The sequence below is a fragment of the Urocampus carinirostris genome, chromosome 3, assembly GCF_059441175.1.
Source record: "Urocampus carinirostris isolate Australia breed hairy pipefish chromosome 3, RoL_Ucar_1.0, whole genome shotgun sequence".
Taxonomy (NCBI): domain Eukaryota; kingdom Metazoa; phylum Chordata; class Actinopteri; order Syngnathiformes; family Syngnathidae; genus Urocampus; species Urocampus carinirostris.
Window position 1 is genome coordinate 29,810,329 of NC_142351.1, and position 18,994 is coordinate 29,829,322.

General features: G+C 37.9%; 1 protein-coding gene and 1 pseudogene across 3 annotated transcripts in view; one reads left to right on the top strand and one right to left on the bottom strand.

Annotated features, from left to right (window-relative positions):
* The first annotated feature begins 730 nt into the window (after positions 1 to 730).
* The window catches only part of rp1l1a (rp1 like 1a), a 28,106-nt gene continuing 9,842 nt past the window's right edge, over positions 731 to 18,994 (top strand). Inside the window, exons 1-5 of one of the 3 annotated variants that reach the window (XM_088331348.1) lie at positions 731 to 759; positions 8,027 to 8,279; positions 10,645 to 11,037; positions 12,753 to 13,017; positions 15,055 to 18,893. In XM_088331348.1, the coding sequence (XP_088187474.1) occupies positions 8,037 to 8,279; positions 10,645 to 11,037; positions 12,753 to 13,017; positions 15,055 to 18,893 (4,740 nt within the window). In that variant the 5' untranslated portion in view covers positions 731 to 759; positions 8,027 to 8,036. Of the gene's footprint in view, positions 870 to 2,595; positions 2,714 to 8,026; positions 8,280 to 10,644; positions 11,038 to 12,752; positions 13,018 to 15,054; positions 18,894 to 18,994 lie in introns of those variants that run through there. The other 2 variants (XM_088331347.1, XM_088331346.1) reach the window with 2 other exon arrangements.
* On the bottom strand, positions 5,328 to 5,499 carry LOC148369371 (U2 spliceosomal RNA; annotated as a pseudogene).

Below are 18,994 nucleotides of genomic sequence, written 5' to 3' on the forward strand. Positions count from 1 at the left end.
ACGACAACAACAAGTTTATGATATGAAAAAAAACAGATAAAATAATAATAAAATAATAATAATAATAATAAATTATAATAAAGATGATAATAATTCTATAGATTTGAATAGTCCCTTTTTAGGGGGGCAGTAAATAAGTCCAGCCCTACATGTTTATTTATATATTCATTTATTCATTTTCTTATTTATTTGGTTGGTTGATTATTTATTTATTTACTTTTACTCATGTATGGCTCAAAGTTGAGAATACAGTAGTAACACACAACAGCTCATCAGTAAAAAATAAGACTGTGGTGCGTATGAAACACTACAAACATTGAAGAAAACAAAATTGATTTTAGGATCCCAAATGTTTACTTGTGAACCAGCAGAACTCTGTTGTCTGAGGGTCACAGACTCAACAGATGGCTTAGCAAGTTTAATCTTTTTGCAATCCTCCCCACTTTTATCTCCCACTCATCCGCATGCATGTCCCTCGCTCACTCATAACAATGAGGTAGGTTCAAGTTTAAAAACGATGCTACCACAGCAATACAATAAAACTGATGTGTCATTACAACTTCTCAAAATCATAAACATTGAATTCTTCTTATCAAACTACCGTAATATTGTGTCATGGCTGCTTGTCTTATAACTATGAATTCGGTCTGACTATAAATACTTTTATTTTGAAAGGCTAAATTGATCATTTCCGAGTTTACTACCGCAACTCGTGTGCTTGACTATTTGGAGTGTATTAGCTGCGATCTTCAGAGGCAGGTGAGAGAAACGAGACGTTCTTAACTAAAGCTTCATTTTTCTCCGTCATTCGTTTTAAAATATATACAATATCCAAAACTGACCTCTGCGTTCCTGATGCGCCCCTGTAGGTAAGAAAACAAAACTTGATTGCATTCCTTTAGAAACATTAGCGGAAACCTGAACAGTCAACAGAGCTGGGGTCTCTAACGTGGTGCCTGCGGGCACCACCGTGCCCGCTGAGGACAGCTGAGGTGCCCTAAGACCTGTCCTGAAAATAGCTCACCAGTGCTGTGTCATTGTGATTTTATAGTAAAATTATTTTTAATGGTTGACATAGTGTATTTAACCCTACTTCCAATAATTAACTGGCGTTCACTGGATAAAAATATGGTAATTGTACGGATGTTTCTAGATTTATTTTTGAAATTCGTTAAGATGGAAATTAATTATTCTTTACTGCAATCAGTAAACGAATTGGCCTGTAGGTGTGCTTGTGTCCCATCGTAAATCTTTTTCTCTGAAGGATGCTAGAATTTCCTATACTGATGAAAATTAAATTACGTTATTATTTTAAGTTCTTTTGAGTTCTCATATGAATTACTAATCCCAATAAAATGGATTCTATGAACCAGGCTGATTGAAATAGCACACACACAATTTACTAACACAGAGGATTAATGATTGGGAAAAACAGGGGAGGGGAAGGCGCCGGAGATTATAGGAGTTTGACCGTTGAAAGTCTGGTCGTTACTAGCATAAAAAGAAAGTGTCCCGCTGTAATGCTAGTCGATTTGGGGGGATTCCCTAGTACAGAAAAAAAAAACGCTCATTCCCAAGAACCAGCGAACATGATGTTAAGTTTGAAACCATCCTCTTACTTGTTGTTGCAGAGAGATTTGGACTCGTGCTCCGGGTAAGCGCAAAGTATAGCCCACGTGTCAAACCCGAGGCCGCAGTGTAAGACCACGCGGCTGCATGTGAGGCAGTAAAAAAAAGACGCCAAGCTATCGATCAGTTCCTCTTTTTACATGGACCAGGGACACTTGACCAGATCATGCCTCCATGGGCGTGGTCTCAAATATCTGATACTCGTAGTATTAGGTAACGGTCTTGAATTTGCTAAACTTGTTAGAAAGCCAAAGAAGTGAGAAATTTGCAGAATGTTCTGTACTTGAGAATGCCCCTCCAATCTACATAATTACGTACGGTGAGAACATTATTTTATCAATACATAGCCTTGGATGTTTTAATTACATTCAAAACTTCATGTTTTCAAATTTCATTATAGTACATTATAAAATGGGTACGTTAGGGAACTGTTCAATAGGGGACGCCGTCATTCCATCCATTCCAAAGTTGGGCTTTTTTGCTCTACAAAATATACTACCCTAAAACCTCGTGTATAACGCGCACCTAAACTAGGAGTTCTTTTGAACGTTAAAAAAAACGTTATACACGAATAATACGGTAACTGAATATGCTTCGAGAAAGGTTCAGATATGGATTCTGTCTTTATTCATTAGAGGTTAAAAATGATACTTCTCAAAGAGACAACATCATTTCTTTCAAGCACGGTATGTTAAAATGAAATAATTTTCTTGTATATATTAAAGAAGAAAGTTTTGAATATTTATTAAAAATTGCATTTTCATGCATGACATCCTGTCACATGGGAAGCGTCACTTGTCTTCTCACCATCTCGGCCTTACCATAGCAACCTCTTTTCTGGATCTACACACAGGTGCTTAAGAAGGCTTTTCGTTCTATCCTTAGCCTCCTCCCTTGTAAAGCTCCCTCCCTATTCCTTTCTTCCCGCCTCCATGTTCCCTATTAGTGGCTGCCATTTTATTGTAGAGCTGAAGAAGCGACCCATAGACTGGCTTCAACCTCAGAGACTTATTGTTTTGGAGGGTCACAAGCTTTTTTTTCAACAGCGTTTTCCAAATTGCTTTGGACCATGTTTCAGCAAAAAGTGAGTGTTATTTTATTGTGAGCGTTAATAAGTTCTTGTTGAATAAGATCATGTTTGTTTAGACAATCAACAAATCACGTTATCATGGCAGTTATCGAGTGGTGCATGTAAATATTTATTGTGTTTTTCGCCTTGCTGGTAGTATAGAAATAACTCATGGTTTTGACTAAATAATAGAAGTTCAGGCATGGAAATGAGAAAAATACAGCACTCTTAATATACTTGGGAGCGGCAAGAGCTGGAGTCCGGATGATGTTGGGCCGAATCAGTGTTGTCAAACATTTTCTTTTTTAAATTGCTACATAAAATAAGATCAAAAAATCAAAATAAAAACTGTAGATAATTAATATGAAAATCAATCATGAATAAATGAATCCATATTTTGTGTGAGCTGCACTTAAATGAAAGGGACAGTGTGTATTATTTGACCACTAAATGTCGCTGTATTGTGTAGTGCGACCGAATATGAGTGCTAGAAAGCTCAAGCAATAACACAAACCGCAAAGACTAAGAGTGACCACAAAGCAATTTTTCTTCTCATTTTTTGCCAAGCTTTTCCCAAAAACATAAGAAAAAATAAAGGGAAAAAAGGAAAAAAGGAAAAATAAGGGAACAAAGAAAATAAATTGTGAAAATATAAAAAGTAAGGAAAAAAAACAAAAAAGAAATAAAAAATAACAAAAAAAGAGCAAAAAAAAACAAGAAACAAAGCTCAAAAAAAAAAAAAAAAAATCACATTTGTTTTTGTACTCTAAGCCTGACAATTAACTTGTTATCTTAAGAAAAGTGCATTTTGCGACCAAATTCAATTTCATAACATGGATGTTTATGTAATAGTTTATGTATGTTTGCTTATATATAATAATAATAATAATAAAAATAATTTCCTTTGTATTGTCATTCTTTGTAACAATGTACACAGAACGAAATGTCGATACACCTGACCCGTTGTAGCGAGCCGATGCAGCCGCAGCCAACAGAGGGCGCCGCCATTTTACCAATGTTATAAGTCTTTATATATATATATATATATATATATATATATATATTTATTATTTTTTTAAAATTATTATTATTTATTTATTATTATTTATTTATTTACCACTAAGATACTCTAAATAATTCACAGTCCCTTTCAAAGTTTAGGAGGGGACTTTAAACTGTCATCCCACAGGCCGCAATTGGCCCCCCAGGCAGCCATTTTGAGACCTAGAAATTGGCAAACAATGGCTCCTACAAGAAGAAGAATTATTTTAACACAGTGGGCTGTTGCATAAACAATTAATGGAGGTTTAAAGATCTTCGAAGGAGCTTCAGTTTCATGCTTAGTTTGTATTATGAATTTAAAATACCTTGCTAGCCAAAACTTGAACTTGATAGTTTTCCTAAAAAAAAAAAAGCTGGGAGGTTCTATAGGTGTAAGGTTGTTAGAGAGGATTAAGATACTGAGTGTCACGTTGAGGCTGTCTGCAGCCAAGTGCTTACCCTAATATGGCACCCAAAGGCAGTTAAGAACAGTGATTCGCAGAGCTGTGTGAAAACCTTGAGAACAGTAATCTTGTCCTATTGTAGTTGACTTTTTGGGGTTTTCGCTACTTTGCGGACTTGTCGTGTATTGTGTTCAGATTTCTGATAGGGTCAACTGTGACCCCGCCCCCTTTTCTGCCCTGTGCCTCCATGTTTTTTAATGACGTTGCTGTCTGTGTTGTACATGTACTTTAAAGAGCTTGACGAACCCACATTGCATATGCACAAATCTTTTTTTAATTTCAAGTTTCTATTAAAGCCATCAGGTCAACATAACATTCTTGACCGACAAAAGCGCCAAAAGGTAGAGGTAGATGCTTTCTATCGCCAACAAACTTGGACTTTTCGACCAGTTCGACTTGCTCAGAAGCCGCATGCGGTTCTTTAGCACTCCCTAGTGGCTACCTGGCGCTTTTTCAAAAAAGTTTGATTGTGGAAAAATATATGGCTTTTGTAGGAAAAACAGGTCACCTTGTTAACATTTTCCAATAAATATCGATACATACAGTATGTTTCCTTCCTTAGACAGCTTTTTGTTTTGTGAGGCCCGAGAAATATTTTTGTTTTTTGGTACAATATGGATCTTTCAACATTTTCGGGTGCCGACGCCAGCCTCAATGATGTATCATGTAAAGTAAAAATATAGTGTCCTGAAATGAATTCAGCCCCAGAGTATTAAAAAAAAAAGTATTGTTTGACAGTACATAGGTTTTTGTAAACAAAACATGTTTATAAAGTCCAGTAATTTTACTTGTTAGACAAATTTTTACCTTGCGGGCATTGATTTAGACCTTTTTGGAACGCAACCCCGCCCAAAAAACGAGGGATTATTGTACTCCTGTTTTTGGGTGTAATAATTTTATACAACATTATTAATTTGCTTTTCGTTCAGAGTGATTAAAACTGGAAGGCCATTACACTGGGGGGGGGGGGGGGGTTAAGGGTTATTGATCTATCTTCGTTATTCATTATCCATTATCCTTTATCGGTCAGTTCATAATACGCTACAAAGCCTAGGAGCCGGGACACTTACTCTCAGCCAAAAGGCCAAGCTAAGGTCCTAGCCCTAAAGCCTTGCTGCGATCATTGCGAATGCACCGTTCCCGGAGGTACTGCTATACCGGGCCGATGCGTGGAGTGGACAAAGCAAGCTCATATTCCATCTCCGAAATGCAAAAATCAAAGATAGTGACTTCATAGAAAGTACACAAGGCCAAGCTAAGGATCTAGCATCAAAGCCTTGCAAAAGGCCAAGTTAAGGTCCTGGCATTAACACTGACAATCTTTGCAAAGTGTAAATGCTAATACAATGCTGCTAAATGAAGTAACTATTTGGCTATTGATATAATGCAGTGCAAATTAAACTCACAGTAATACATGTATTGCTAAATTTTATATTAATTTTGCATCATTTTGTAAGCAAAAAAACTGGGCACCCCACCAGTGGAAAATGTAAAGTTTCATTTTCTAACATTTATATCATCCATACAGGTTATAAATCATGGAAGACCCATCCTGCCATAGTAGAAATAAATTTATAGATGAATACCTACAAATACATTTCATGTGAATATATGAACACGTTAAAAACTGATACAATGCCTAAATATCAATTATCTATGCATTTTGTCAGTTCTATTGCAATTTGGTGATTTCAGTATCCATGTAGTCAAAATTAGATTATCGAAACACATCATTTCACTATTATTTTTACTTGTATTTGTCCTCAAAAATATAAATGTTTCACAAATTAAAAGTGGACAATTTCTTGCAGCACTCGTCTCACCAGGACCATCCCAAGCCTTCATGGGGCCTTAAGCAAAATTAGATTTGGGGACCCCAATTACGTGATAATTTCTATTCCCTACTAGCACTCATTCCATGTTCTACTCCAGGGGTGGGCATCTATTTGGAGTCAGGGGCCGCATTTGACATGTTATACTTCTTTTAAAATAGATTAGTTTTGTCAAATCTGTTTTGAAACTACTACAATTGGAGAAAAATAGGTACCTGTTTTAAGCACTTCATTTGTTATCTAGTTCTGAAGTATTACTGTAGGTTTTTTATTTCTATTTCTGAAGTCATATTTTTATTGAAATTCTGTAGTTTTTTTGTAGTTTTGTTTATGTACTATTTTTATGGATTTCCAAAGTAGCACTTTTTGAGTATTTCTGTAGTACTTTTGTTGTATTTAGAAAGTAGATTATTTTGTTGTATATTTGTAGTATTTTCGTAGTATTTTGTATTATTACAGTTGTTTTATGATTATAGTATTTTGTAGTATTACTGTAGTAGTATTTTTTTAGTAATTTTGTACTATCCCTGTTGTATTTTGTAGTATTTCCATTCAGAATGTTTGTTGTATATCTGTAGTATTTCTGTAGTATTTTTGTAGTACATTGTTACTGTAGTTTTATGTTTGTAGTATTTTTGTGATCATTCCACAGGAGAATCTTTGTAGTGTCGCCGCTATAGGTGTATTTGCAGTATTTTTTTGATGTTGTAGTTTTTTAATATTATAGTATTATGTATTTATATGTTTTAGTATTTCAGTAGAAGTATAATTAATCTATTTCCAAAGCAGTATTTTAGTAGTATTTTTGTTGATTTGTTTTTGCTTTTCCATAGTAGAATTTTTGTCATTCTCATTTAGTATTTTTGTAATATTACTGAAGTTGCCTTTCGTAGTATTTTTGGAATAAATAATTCTGTAGTGGTATTTTGTAATATAGTATTACTGTAGTAGTATATTTGTAGTGATTCTATACTATTTTTTTATTTTCAAAATGAAAGCAAAATAATAGATGAGGTCTGTTTTTAAGCACTATATTTGATATTTACTGTAGTTTTGTAGTTATTGTGTAGTATTTTTGTTGTATTTCTGCATACTTATTAAGTCTCCCGTCAGGAGTCTCCAGATTTAAATAAATTTTGCACACTTTGTTCAATCAACTCTAAGGAATAAACAATTTGAAAAACATGTGAACACTTCTCAGCATACTCAACTATCTAGCAATCGCAGAATTACCTCTTTTATGAACTTGTTGTTCATTAAACGATGCATCAATTTGTGGCGCCGCGGAGGGGGTTTTGTAGCTCGGAGAAAAATCTACCGATTTCAAAATGCTGAAACTTAATAAGTATGTTTCTGTAGAAGTATTTTTGAGTGGACACACAAAGTGACACTGAGGACAATGTTGGCACCAAATAAGTTAGCCACTCTTGGGGCCCCTTAGTGGTTGCAGGGCCCTAAGCAGCCGCTTAGCTCACTTATGCCTTGGGCCAGCTCTGGGTCTCACCGAGCATCAGTGTGTCGTGGCACATGGGTTGAGAAACAATAATTTACACTGTGCTATGAAATTAGCATTGCAAATTGTCCTATCGTTGTGGTCACCTGATTTTGAATTGTTAGCCCAAAAGTATTTGTTTCATAACACATTTATTAATATTAGTCATGTAAGACATGGTACAGTATTATTTACATTCAATATGTAGTTTGCATGTTCTCCCCGTGCTTGCTTGGGTTTCCTCCGGGCACTCCGGTTTTCTCCCACTTTACAAAAACATGCATGTCAGGTTTATTGGCCGGTTCCAATTGTCCCTAGGTGTGAGTAAGTGAGTGAGTTGTCTGTCTCTGTGTGCCCTGCAACTGGCTGGCAACCAGTTCAGGGTGTCGCCTGCCCGAAGATAGCTGGGAAGGGCTCCAGCAATCCTGCGACCCTACTGAAGATAAGCGGTGGAGATAATGGATGGATGATCACTAAACTTAGTGTTTCTCACTCCCAGGTGTTTATAAATGTGCAGCATGCAGGATATTGCAGAAGGAAGGTGGGGTCCTCCACACACTTCTAATCATGCCTGCAGAAGCAGACCTCGGCCATCTTCCAGTTCGCGCCTCGCCTTTGTGGAGACAGCCACGCCCGCCAAGAGAATCACTTTCTACAGGAGCGGGGACAACCAGTTTGGGGGGGTCAGGATGGCCATCCAAAAGCGTAGCTTCAAATGCTTTGACGCCCTTTTGGACGACCTTTCGCAAAAGGTTAGTAAAACTGGTGTCAGCAATTGAAACAGGGATGGTAGGATCAACTTTTTTTCAAGAATGTGTGGCTTTAGGCGTAGGAAATTTAGAACTGTATACACTGTTATTTACTTCATCATAAATAGTACATACCTCTAATGCAGGGGTGTCAAACTAATTTTAGCTCGGGGCCACATAGTTGAAAAACCACTCTCTCTGGGGCTTAGCTGTAGGCCTGGGGTTCCTTTAGAGCATATGTGTCAAACTCCCGGCCCGCGGGCCACGTCCGGCCCGCCGTGTGATCATACCCGGCCCGCAAGACCAATTTATATTATTGTTATTAATGGCCCGTTTTCCATCTCGTTCAAAACTTGAACCATCAATCCTGTTCAGATACACGTAAAGCCAAACCAATACTGAATTATACAGCAGTACTTTTCAGAATATATATGCAAAAAGTGCAAGCACTCCCTCCCATCTCTCGCCCTACTCCGTCTGCGCCAAAAGTAAGCACATCAGGCTCCCTGTTTGCAGAATGTTGTGACGTTTTTACAAAATAAATGCTTGCATCTGGTTTTGAAACCAATATGTAGGAAAAAAAGGGTCAAAATGAGTTTAACTGATCTTGAGTGATTGCAAGAAAGAGACAAGTTTAAAGTGGTATGTTTGTTGATTTTAGGACACAGACTCTGGCATTATTCTCTTTTCATAATTTTTATCAAATCAGCAAAAATAAATGTGCTGAAGACTAAGCTTTTGTCTGGGGCGCGGGTTTAGCAATTTAGTAAATTTGTCTCATAATATAATTGAAATTAATATTCTCGTCTGTTTTTATTCATATTTATGTTCCAAAAACATTAAGTTTAAGTGTGTTCAATAAATGTTTATCCTGGTTGGCCCGCGACCTTAAGTGTGTTTTGAATTTTGGCCCCTTGTTCAATTGAGTTTGACATCCCTGTTTTAGAGGCACACAATTAAATTATAATGATGATTCAGGGGTGTAAAATGTGTTTGTAAAATTATTTTGAGGGTTTTTTCTCAATATTGAGGGTGGTCCTAAAGTCCTGTCCACATTTTGACATAAAATATTTCAGAAATTATTTAGGATATAAAAACACATCTAGTCAATTCAGAAAGCTTGTAATCCCGTTTTTTTTACATTGAATTTTCAAAGATGTTCAATGTGATCACTGTTGGTCACATGGAACACATCAAGCTCATTGTCAAATGTTTGCTCATAGAACAAGCCTTTCACAAATCCCCGCAAAAACAAATAGCATAGTGTTAGATCTGGAGATCTGGGTTGCCAGGACATGAGATGGTGATCATTCTGCCCGAACCGTCCAATCCATCCGTCTGGCAGTTTTGTGTTCAGAAACTGGTAAACCCTGAGGCTACAGTGTGTTGGTGTGGATGACCTGAAAGCACAAATAGGAGAAACTGTAGCAACAATGCTGGGACACATTTGGCAAGAATTTGACCAAATGTGCTCACAATAATGATCTTTGAACATCCTAAGTAAAAATCGAGATCACAAGCTTTCTGAATTTACCAGATGTGTTGTTATAACTTTAACAGTTATTCAATGTTAAAATGTGCCTAAGACTTTTGGTACATCCTGTATTTTGTTCTTTATTAATATTTAATCTATTGTAGTGTTTATCAACTGTGCATTTGTTAAAAAAAAAAAAAAGGATGAGAAGGTTTACCTGAATTGTACCTGAATTTGGAAAATTTTGTCACGAGGGAGACCGGACCAGAACGAAGGCAGGAGGCAGGAAGGGAGAACTCAATTGCGTTGACGATCAAAACTTTTATTTAGTCAAATAAAAGTCGTCCAAAACTCAGGGACAAGACAGAACAAACAGGCTTTAACTAAAAACGTGCAAACACAGGTTTCTTCCGACTCAAACAAAACAGGACAGAGCAAAACAGAACGGGAGATGCAGATGCAAAACCCACAACCCACCCTTAAGTAGCACACAGGCAAATTAGCTGATCTACTGCAGCCGTGCCCAGGGGGCGGGGCCAGCCGGTCGCCACGGCGACCATGCTGGACACGACAAATTTGCTGTTAGATTTCACATCTATAACAGAAGGAGCTAAAGCTTCTATAGCAAAGACACCTAAGGTGCCTTTTTTGAATTTTGTATTTTAATCCAGGTGCTAACCGATAATATCGAATCACTGTAAATAAAAAGCATAGTTTATTAACAAATGTTACGGTTAAAAAAGACACATCACATGCGAGTGCAATTGTAATGCCTTAAACAGCACGTCTGTGACTTCCATTTTAAGTAAAATACAACCGTGTTGGGTGTTTTAAAAGTGTCACAAAATTATAACCTATCCCTTGACAGATTAATTTTAATTCATCTCTGTATAGATGCCCCTTCCGTTTGGTGTGCGAACTGTGACTACGCCCAGAGGCACCCGCATCATCAAACATTTAGAGGAACTCAAAGATGGCGGCTGTTACGTCTGCTCTGACCGGCAGCATCCAAAACCGATCAAGATGGACCATGCCAACAAACGTCAAAGCGTATGGCAGCATCACAGCCGCGTACCCACTCAACTGGAAACTTTGCCCACATACTCTTCTGGCCATCTACCTCACAAGCATCGAAAGATCCTTCTGATTAAAAACACTGAGCCAGGGATGCGAAGGACTGTGGTACTGAGTAGGAGGTCAATCAGAAGCATGAGAGCCTTTCTTGAGGAGGTGTCCGAAGTGATGCAGTTCCATGTCCGAAAAGTATATACTGATGAAGGGCGCAGGGTAGGAAACGTTTACTAGGATAGCCCTTACATTATCGTATTTATTTGTGTATAACATGCACTCTTGCATAACCTGTACCCCTAGTTTTTATATCTGAAAAAGAAGTTTAACATTTTCTCTTACCCTTTTACTAGTTCAAACTTTGCGGTTGAATGGAACAGGAATCCAACCTAGGTCACAGCTGTGAGAGAATTTAATCTTAACCACTTTACTACCACATAGTCTGTGCAGGTGCTTGAAATCATTGAGAATGCTTGAATGTATACGTTTTGTTTTCAAGGATTAAAAGTGCTTGAATTTTGGATGAAGTGCTTGTAAATGCTTGAAAGCATGCCATGTTTCTCAATAAGTCTTCCTAAAATAGATTCCAAAATTGGTCTCAGGTGCCTTCATTTTGCCACTGCATTTCTGCTGATTAACTGCAGCTGGTATTAGTTTGTACAGCATTAATCATAAATTAATCATCCCCCTACGCAATTGCAAAGTGAAGCCACCAGAGAACAGTGTAGGCATCATTTTTAAACTGACTTGTTGAGAGAGATGGCAACAATGTCAAGCATTTACAAGCACTTAGCCAAAAATTCAAGCATTTACAAAGATTCCAAGCTTCCGTGCGAACCCTGGTGTCAATGCTTGAAATAGTTGCCATTTTTCACAAAAATTACTGGAAAAATACACAGACACGGCTCTTTGATGTCTTTGGCTTTCTCGTTGTATTTTTTCCCTTGTGATTAACGGGAGCTGGCATTAATTTGTATTGAATGGTCCTATGAAGGGTCATCGCACCCTACAGGTCGCGTCCAAGAAGACAGGTGCACGCTACACCTAAACAGGGCACAATAAAACATATTAGTGCAAGGAATATGTATTAATTATAGACTTTTATCATGGGCCATGCAAATAATTAAGCAAAGTAACCTTTCCCTGTGGTAAATTGTCATGGGAAAAACTGAAAATGTATGCTACGTATTACTATCATTTTTACCTATATGGGGAGAGATTTTTGACTCAAGAATGTTTACACACACATTGTAATAATCATATGCCTTGATAAATGCGCACACAAGATAAAAAATTGCATCTATTCGTGGCTTTGCAAAATACATGATTCAGACCAGATCCTTTCTTTTAATACTACTGGAGAAATTTGAAAGTCCTTAAAAAAGTGTTTGAATTTGGCCATGAAAAATGTGTACAAACCCTGTAGCAGTGGTATAGATAACATACAAAAAGACAGCAAATGGTGTCCCATTATCACACTAATGTTAATTTCGTTGTGCATTTCACATGTAACAATGCATAAATAGAATACTCTTTCTTTAATCTATTCAAATGTATTATCATTCTAACATGTGAAATTCACAAATAAATTTACATTTTTTCTGCTCCTGTGATTCCTCTATTTTAGGCAGTGTAAGTGACAACATGTATATAAACTTTATTACCTGTGGTGCAGTGATAAGGATTTGGCACTCACACTGCCACGACCCGGATTTGATTCCGTTGCGTTTAATGTACTGTGATCAGTAATATTTTTCGACTGATTAGTTGGTTCATTTTTAGGTAAAGAAAATGTGCGTTATACACAAATAAATACAATAGCTCTATGGATACAAAACTCCTGTACCAAAATATGAAATGTAGTATTCCTATTTAAATATTGTTTCCTAAATCCAAATTTTGAAGAGTACATAACACTGTAAAAATATCCATAGGTTGACAACATTCAAAGTCTGCTGACCTGCACTGGAGTTTTGGTGTGTGTCGGAAGAGAGGTCATCAGTCCCTTGCTGTTGAAGATTCTGCAGAAGAGCTCAGAAAAAAAACTGCCAGGTTTGAGCAGCAGGTCTCCTGGTCTTGGTCCAAATACTCCCAAAAATGGGGCGCAATCCACTAGTATTCAAGAAGCAAGATCATCCCCTCGTGGAGTTCAGTCCAGAACGAGCGAGTGCAGTGAAGGACAGGAGAGCAAAAAAAGCGGTAGGACAATTTGACTAAATGCAAACAAGAAAGATATAAATGCAATGCATTATTATTCTCAATATTAGTTTAACTATTATTAGTATTAGTAGTAGTAGTGGTAGTACTTGTAGTATTTAATGTGGTATGTAGTGCCCAGAAGAAAGAGTTGAGTGTATAAAAGGATGAAGGCAGTGTGTTAAGGTGCAAATACTAGCAGTGAGTAGAAATAGTGTTTTCATTCAATCTGGAGTTTATTGTAAAACTTCAGGCGCTTTTAATACAATTTTGAAGGTTTATACTCTTCATATTAAAACCTGTTAAGAAGGCAGAGATGCCTTAAATTTTCTTTTTTTTTTAGTCTCTTTTGAAAGGTAAGACTTTGATGTTTTGTCTTAAACTTTAATAATACCTGCAAGGCTACAAACATTGCCTAATCTGAGTTGGAACACAGAGAAATAGAAGCTTTTTATTCTCGCTGGATTAGTTTTTTTTATTTTTTGCAATCATATGTCTGCAGATGTGTATAGCTTGGAAACAGGTGAGACAATAGCTTGAAGCTTTACCTAGTACCTTCTCAAATTAGATGAAAAACTAAACATTGTATTTTATACATTTTCCAAAGGGTAAGTCTAGGCGTTTTTACAAGTGGCCATCTGGAAGCGTTCACAACCCTAAAAAAATACAATTTGGGTTTTTAGTTTCGACAATTTTTAGACATTTTGAAAGAGTTGTTAATGTTAAACTTCTCTTTCCAGAAGTCAATCACTGATTATTCACGTGAAAAAATAGATTGTGTTCTGCATTTGCGCTCTTTTTTTTCCCGTAAATTGCGTAAAATTACGTTCGGAATTCTATTGGCTAAGCAATGTGTCAATCCACATTTAAAGTGGTCACTTTTTTCAAAGCGAATTGGTCAACACGGTTTTTTGTTTTTGTTTTTTTTAATACTGGTCCTGATTATCACAGGCTAGGGACCGTGAAAAAAACATGCAATTGGCCAAGATTGGTTGGTGTCAATCAAAATGTCAGAAGCTAACAGCTTTACCGAACATCATCTGATGAGTATGTTTATTTTTGAAGGAAGTTCTGAAGCAAAACAGACGGATTAGGACGACTATCTCAAGCGATGCGCGAATGCTTTTAGGCAGATTTTTTTTTTCATCTGTCGGCATTATCTTGTGTTTTGGAGTAAATATTTTACATGGTTGGATTCACTGAACTTTTGTGAATGTTACCGCATCATATTTTGCACGCGATTGTATCATAAGCACACTCCCAGGAGACGTTATAGGGGAGCAGTGCTGGCTTTATAGTTTTCAGGTATCTTATTTCAGACTGAGCAAGATGTTTCTGTGATGAGTACATTTTGAAATCCCAGGAGTTTAAGCTTTCCAATGATATGTGGCATGATGTATTTCAGTGACTGGCAACATTGTGAAGACAGTTTGACGTTTTGTCCCAAAATGCAATAATCAGGACTAACGACTAACATTGGGTTGTAACACACAGAAATAGAAGGTTTTTATTCTCGGCTGAATTTTTCGAGGGGCATGGGAATCCTAGCTGGAAAACGTTTGCGACAATAGCTGGAAGCCTTACCTAGTCCTGGAATCGAAATACTGCAATTCAAGTAGGATGCAGATTTTATGCATTTTTATCTTCTGAGGCTTGGTTGCCGGTATTACTTCGTAATACTTCAATATCTTGGTTGTCTAAAAACATACATCGTCCTAGAGAAAAATAAAATGAAGATCCCAGTCGCCTGCCACATCCTTTTAAAAGTCCTCATGTGATTTTAAATGTGTCCTTTTTTCACAACTTGCTTGAATGTTCATGATAAAATGGCAAAAATAAAATCCATGAAATTCTACAAGGAATACAAGGCACCTCGTCACGTCTATTCCACATTTAATTGTCAATAAACCCGGAAGGAATAAAAAAATAACCTAAATAACAGTTCTGTTTCCAGGTTGGTAAAAATACACCACAGCGCACCCGCAGGTTGCCTTCTACACAGGGCTGATTACAATTTGATTTCTAACTCTATGCTTTCAGTAAACTTTGGTTTGGAAACAAAGAAGAGCATCATCTACCCCCGGTCTGAATCATCTACCCGCTCCACTCGACTTTCTTTGTCTTCAGAAAAGTCCTTTGGCAATAGTGTAAGAGCACAGTCACAATGGAGACCAGCGATTAGAAATGATGACATTGAAAAGCGTGTTTTAGTCAACAAAGACGGCACTCTCTCTGTGGAGATGAGGGTGCGTTTTCGCCTTCGCAATGATGAGACCTTGCAATGGTCCACGCAGATTGGAAAATCTCCCTCTCTTACAAGTGACTGCTACCCCCCAAGTCATGCACAATGCTCTCAGTTAGAAAAATCTCAATCTGAAAGTGGTTCTGATTGTGTTACTGCTGACCCAGAATACACAGAATGTGCCAATCAATCCGTCCAAATTGCATCGCAAATAAACCAGTGCGGCTGCTGCTACCAGATGCATGAACAGCAGTACAACCTCTGGGAAAACCCAATACACAGTCATCAGCAGCCACCTGCCCCACGCCAATTTCTATCAGGCCACACTCACACTTCAGTAAGACATACACATTCCTCTGGCTCTTCCTCTTCTTGTAATTCAATGAGGGTGGTGCGTTGTAGAGGAAAACTCTCCAAATGCGGGAGAGCATCGGATTCAGAGCAAAGTCAACTCTTCCAAGAAGAAACATATGTGGTGGAGCAGGTTGGGCAAAGATTAGTAGACGTTGGGCAGAGTAGAGGCACTAACGTAGAAGTATCTATGATAAACAGGCACTCCAGTCTCAGTGAAGTGATCACCCAGAACAGCAATGCAAGAACTCCTTGTGAGAGGTCTGTGGATGATGAACCAAGGGAGGAAGAAATTGATCACCTACTGTCTAGAGTAAGCAGCTCTTCACATGTACTGCAGTTATTAAAAGAAGACCAAGATTTGGATGATGACCTGCCACCCAGCGCATCACAGTGCTCCCATACCATGACTCCCAATTCTCACCTAAACAATAGTCATGCAATCTGCCAATTTACCGAACTGAACAAAACAGGTGACCAGAATAAAAAAGAAGGTGAAACTGTATCGTCTGCCACGTTTTGTCTTTGTGAATCTGAGATAATAGACAAAGCTCTTGAATTCAGCTCTAATGTTAGTAAGGCCTCCAGTAAGTCCACCAAAGTGAACGAAACAGAAGAGCGTAAAAAATTAAAGAGCATTTTTAAAACTTCATCTGGCACCTCAAATGTATGCTCTAACTGTGGTGGCCACAAATCCTTAGTCAATTCTAAAAGCAGTAGTACAGCTTCCCAGAAGTCATGCCACACTCCTCAAGCCCCTTCTGATCCGACTTCACCTCTTAAAAATCTAGACAATGTCAATCTTTGCACGGATAATGATGCTTTGTCTCCACAATCCAACAAAACCAACATCATAGGACATGAACCTGTCGTTCGACTCAATCATCTGCAAAGTCCAACATCCAGTGCCCTTTCTAAGATTTCGAATCCAGATAGAACAGAAAACCAAGAAAATATCACCTCATCTATTACCTACAAACCAAACACTACAAAGAAGTCTGTTCTTACTGGTACGACAACTGAAATTATTAGAAACAGAAGCTCTAGTGCTTTGTCGGATCAATCCAACATGTCTTACAAGTCAAACTTGAGTTGTAAACTTGAAGGTTTGACTGCCACAATAAACCAGGAAGCAAGCAGTGGAACCTTGAATCCTCTATCAAGTGTCAGAGTGAACTCTCACGGAAGTAATTTGACCTTGAAAGACAGGAATGGTCATAGTTGCCCTTCGATAGATTCCAATGTTTCTATCAAGACTGACAAGGAAGACAGGCCAAACAGTGTGTTGTCAATGACGTCTTTGAAGTCAAATAAATCAGGAAAATCCAAAATGTCATGCCAAAACTCCAAAGAAAGTCAGTGTGCTGCAGATGTAATGGAGGTGGATTCAACTGAACCAGAAAACCGAACAGACATTTGTCCGGCTAATTTAGATATTGTGACTAACGGACAAGACTCTGACACAGCTGAAGCAAGGGCAACTAGTGGTTTGTCTGATTGTCATATTACCTGTCTCCCTACCTGGACTGCAAAATCTCCTGATGAAAAGGAAAATGTCCGCTCTATTAATGTCGAAGGAAGAACGGCAAATGAAAATAAAGAGCGAATAGGCAGCGCCATGTCCATGAAGTCTTCATTAAGCTCCTGTGCTTCTCATAAGTCGCTTACTACAAGGAATCCAAATTCTGCATATCAAAGACTAAATATAGTCACCATTGAACCAACAGAAGGGATTGATGAGTTAAATGATTCAAAAGGGATGGTACAAAAAAAAGGTGAAGAGGTCGGAGAAAGAAATTCCCAAAGTAAAACATCTAAACACTCTTACAGTCAAATGTTGTCCCCCAAGAGAGGACGCTCAGCCAGATCCCATTTGCGGAAAGGTACGGTTGCATCGCCGAACAGTTCAAATGAGCTAAGAACCCAGAGTGTTCTCTCTGTTCACTCAGTAACTTCTTCCAAATCTGCAAGTGTTAAATGCAACTGTGGTTTAGCCTCCACTTTAGAAAAATTACAAAACAAGGAAGAAAATGAAGCAAAGAAAGAAGGAGAAAATATTGAAATAAATGAAAAGGAAGATTTGAGAATTATTCAGCAGCTAAGTCAAAACTCTTTGGATTCAGTGTCTCTTGGGATGCCAGATGACAGAGAAATGTGTGACACAGACAGTAGCAAATCGTGTATTTCATTTCATGCTGACAATCAGAATGTTGCAGGGAAAGCAGCCTCCAAAAATCACTCAGTGTTGTTTAATGATGAAGTCAATGAAAGTCCCAAAGCTGTATGTTTTCCAACTATTAATGTACATGGGGATGTTGACAACAATCATAGGGAATGTACTGCTGGCAGCCCAGATTCAAACTCCAGCATTAAAAAAGTTGCAGACAACAGGACCACGTCTTCACTGTCATCTGATGGCAATGTGACACCTAATGATGTTGATAACAATGTCTCCCAAAGGTCAGCTGAAGAAAACATGGGTAGCCTCATCAATAAGGTACCAAGTGCACACTCCATTGAACTCTGTTCTCTCACAAGCAGCTTTGCTGTTGATGCAAAGGGCAATGAATCAAAGCAGAGTCAAGCAAAAGATAGTATAAGTAAAAGTTCTATCAGTGGCAGTGACAAATCACTCAAAACATCAAATGGTGCTAAGAAAGAGAAATCCAACAGGTCTTCAAAACAAAGCAACAATTCACCTTGCAGTGGCAAAAACACAATGTCCGTTACTCAACTTCCCCAGGAAACTAAGGAGAAACAACATCAAAACTGTCACCAGTCAAGTAAGGCAAGCAAATCCAGCATCAAACAGCACTTAGAGAAAAATGTCAGGCATCAAATGAAGAGGAAGGACGAGAGAACAGAAGTCACACCTGCATCTTTACCCAACACTCTCCCCAATGATGTTGTCAGTGATTGGCTGCGTAATATTCCTACAGACAGCAACATGATTGCATTTGATGAGCTCACTGAGAATGATCATGGCGATGAAGGGACGGTTAAAGCTGAAGCAGAGGCAAAAATATTACAGGACAGATACCCTCTAGAAGAGATATTAGATAAGGAAGAAAAAGTTGAGGGTGACCAGATGGAAGAAGAATCTACTACAGTACATAAACAAAAAAATAAAGATCTGGCTACTGGTATTGGGGCAATAGATGTTTCTTGCCATCCCAATTCTCCAGTGATTAGTACAAAGCCATTGCCTAAGGATTGGCGCTCTTCAGCTGCGGTTATGAAGGTTCTTCTCAGCTCCTCTCTTGGACGATGTAGAAGCTTGCCCGAGGTACAGTAAAATCAATATTAATAAACTTTGTGGTTTTTCTAGAAAGAGTTTTGGATTGTTTGGATTTTTTTCTGAATTAATACAATTACTCATAATGTGTT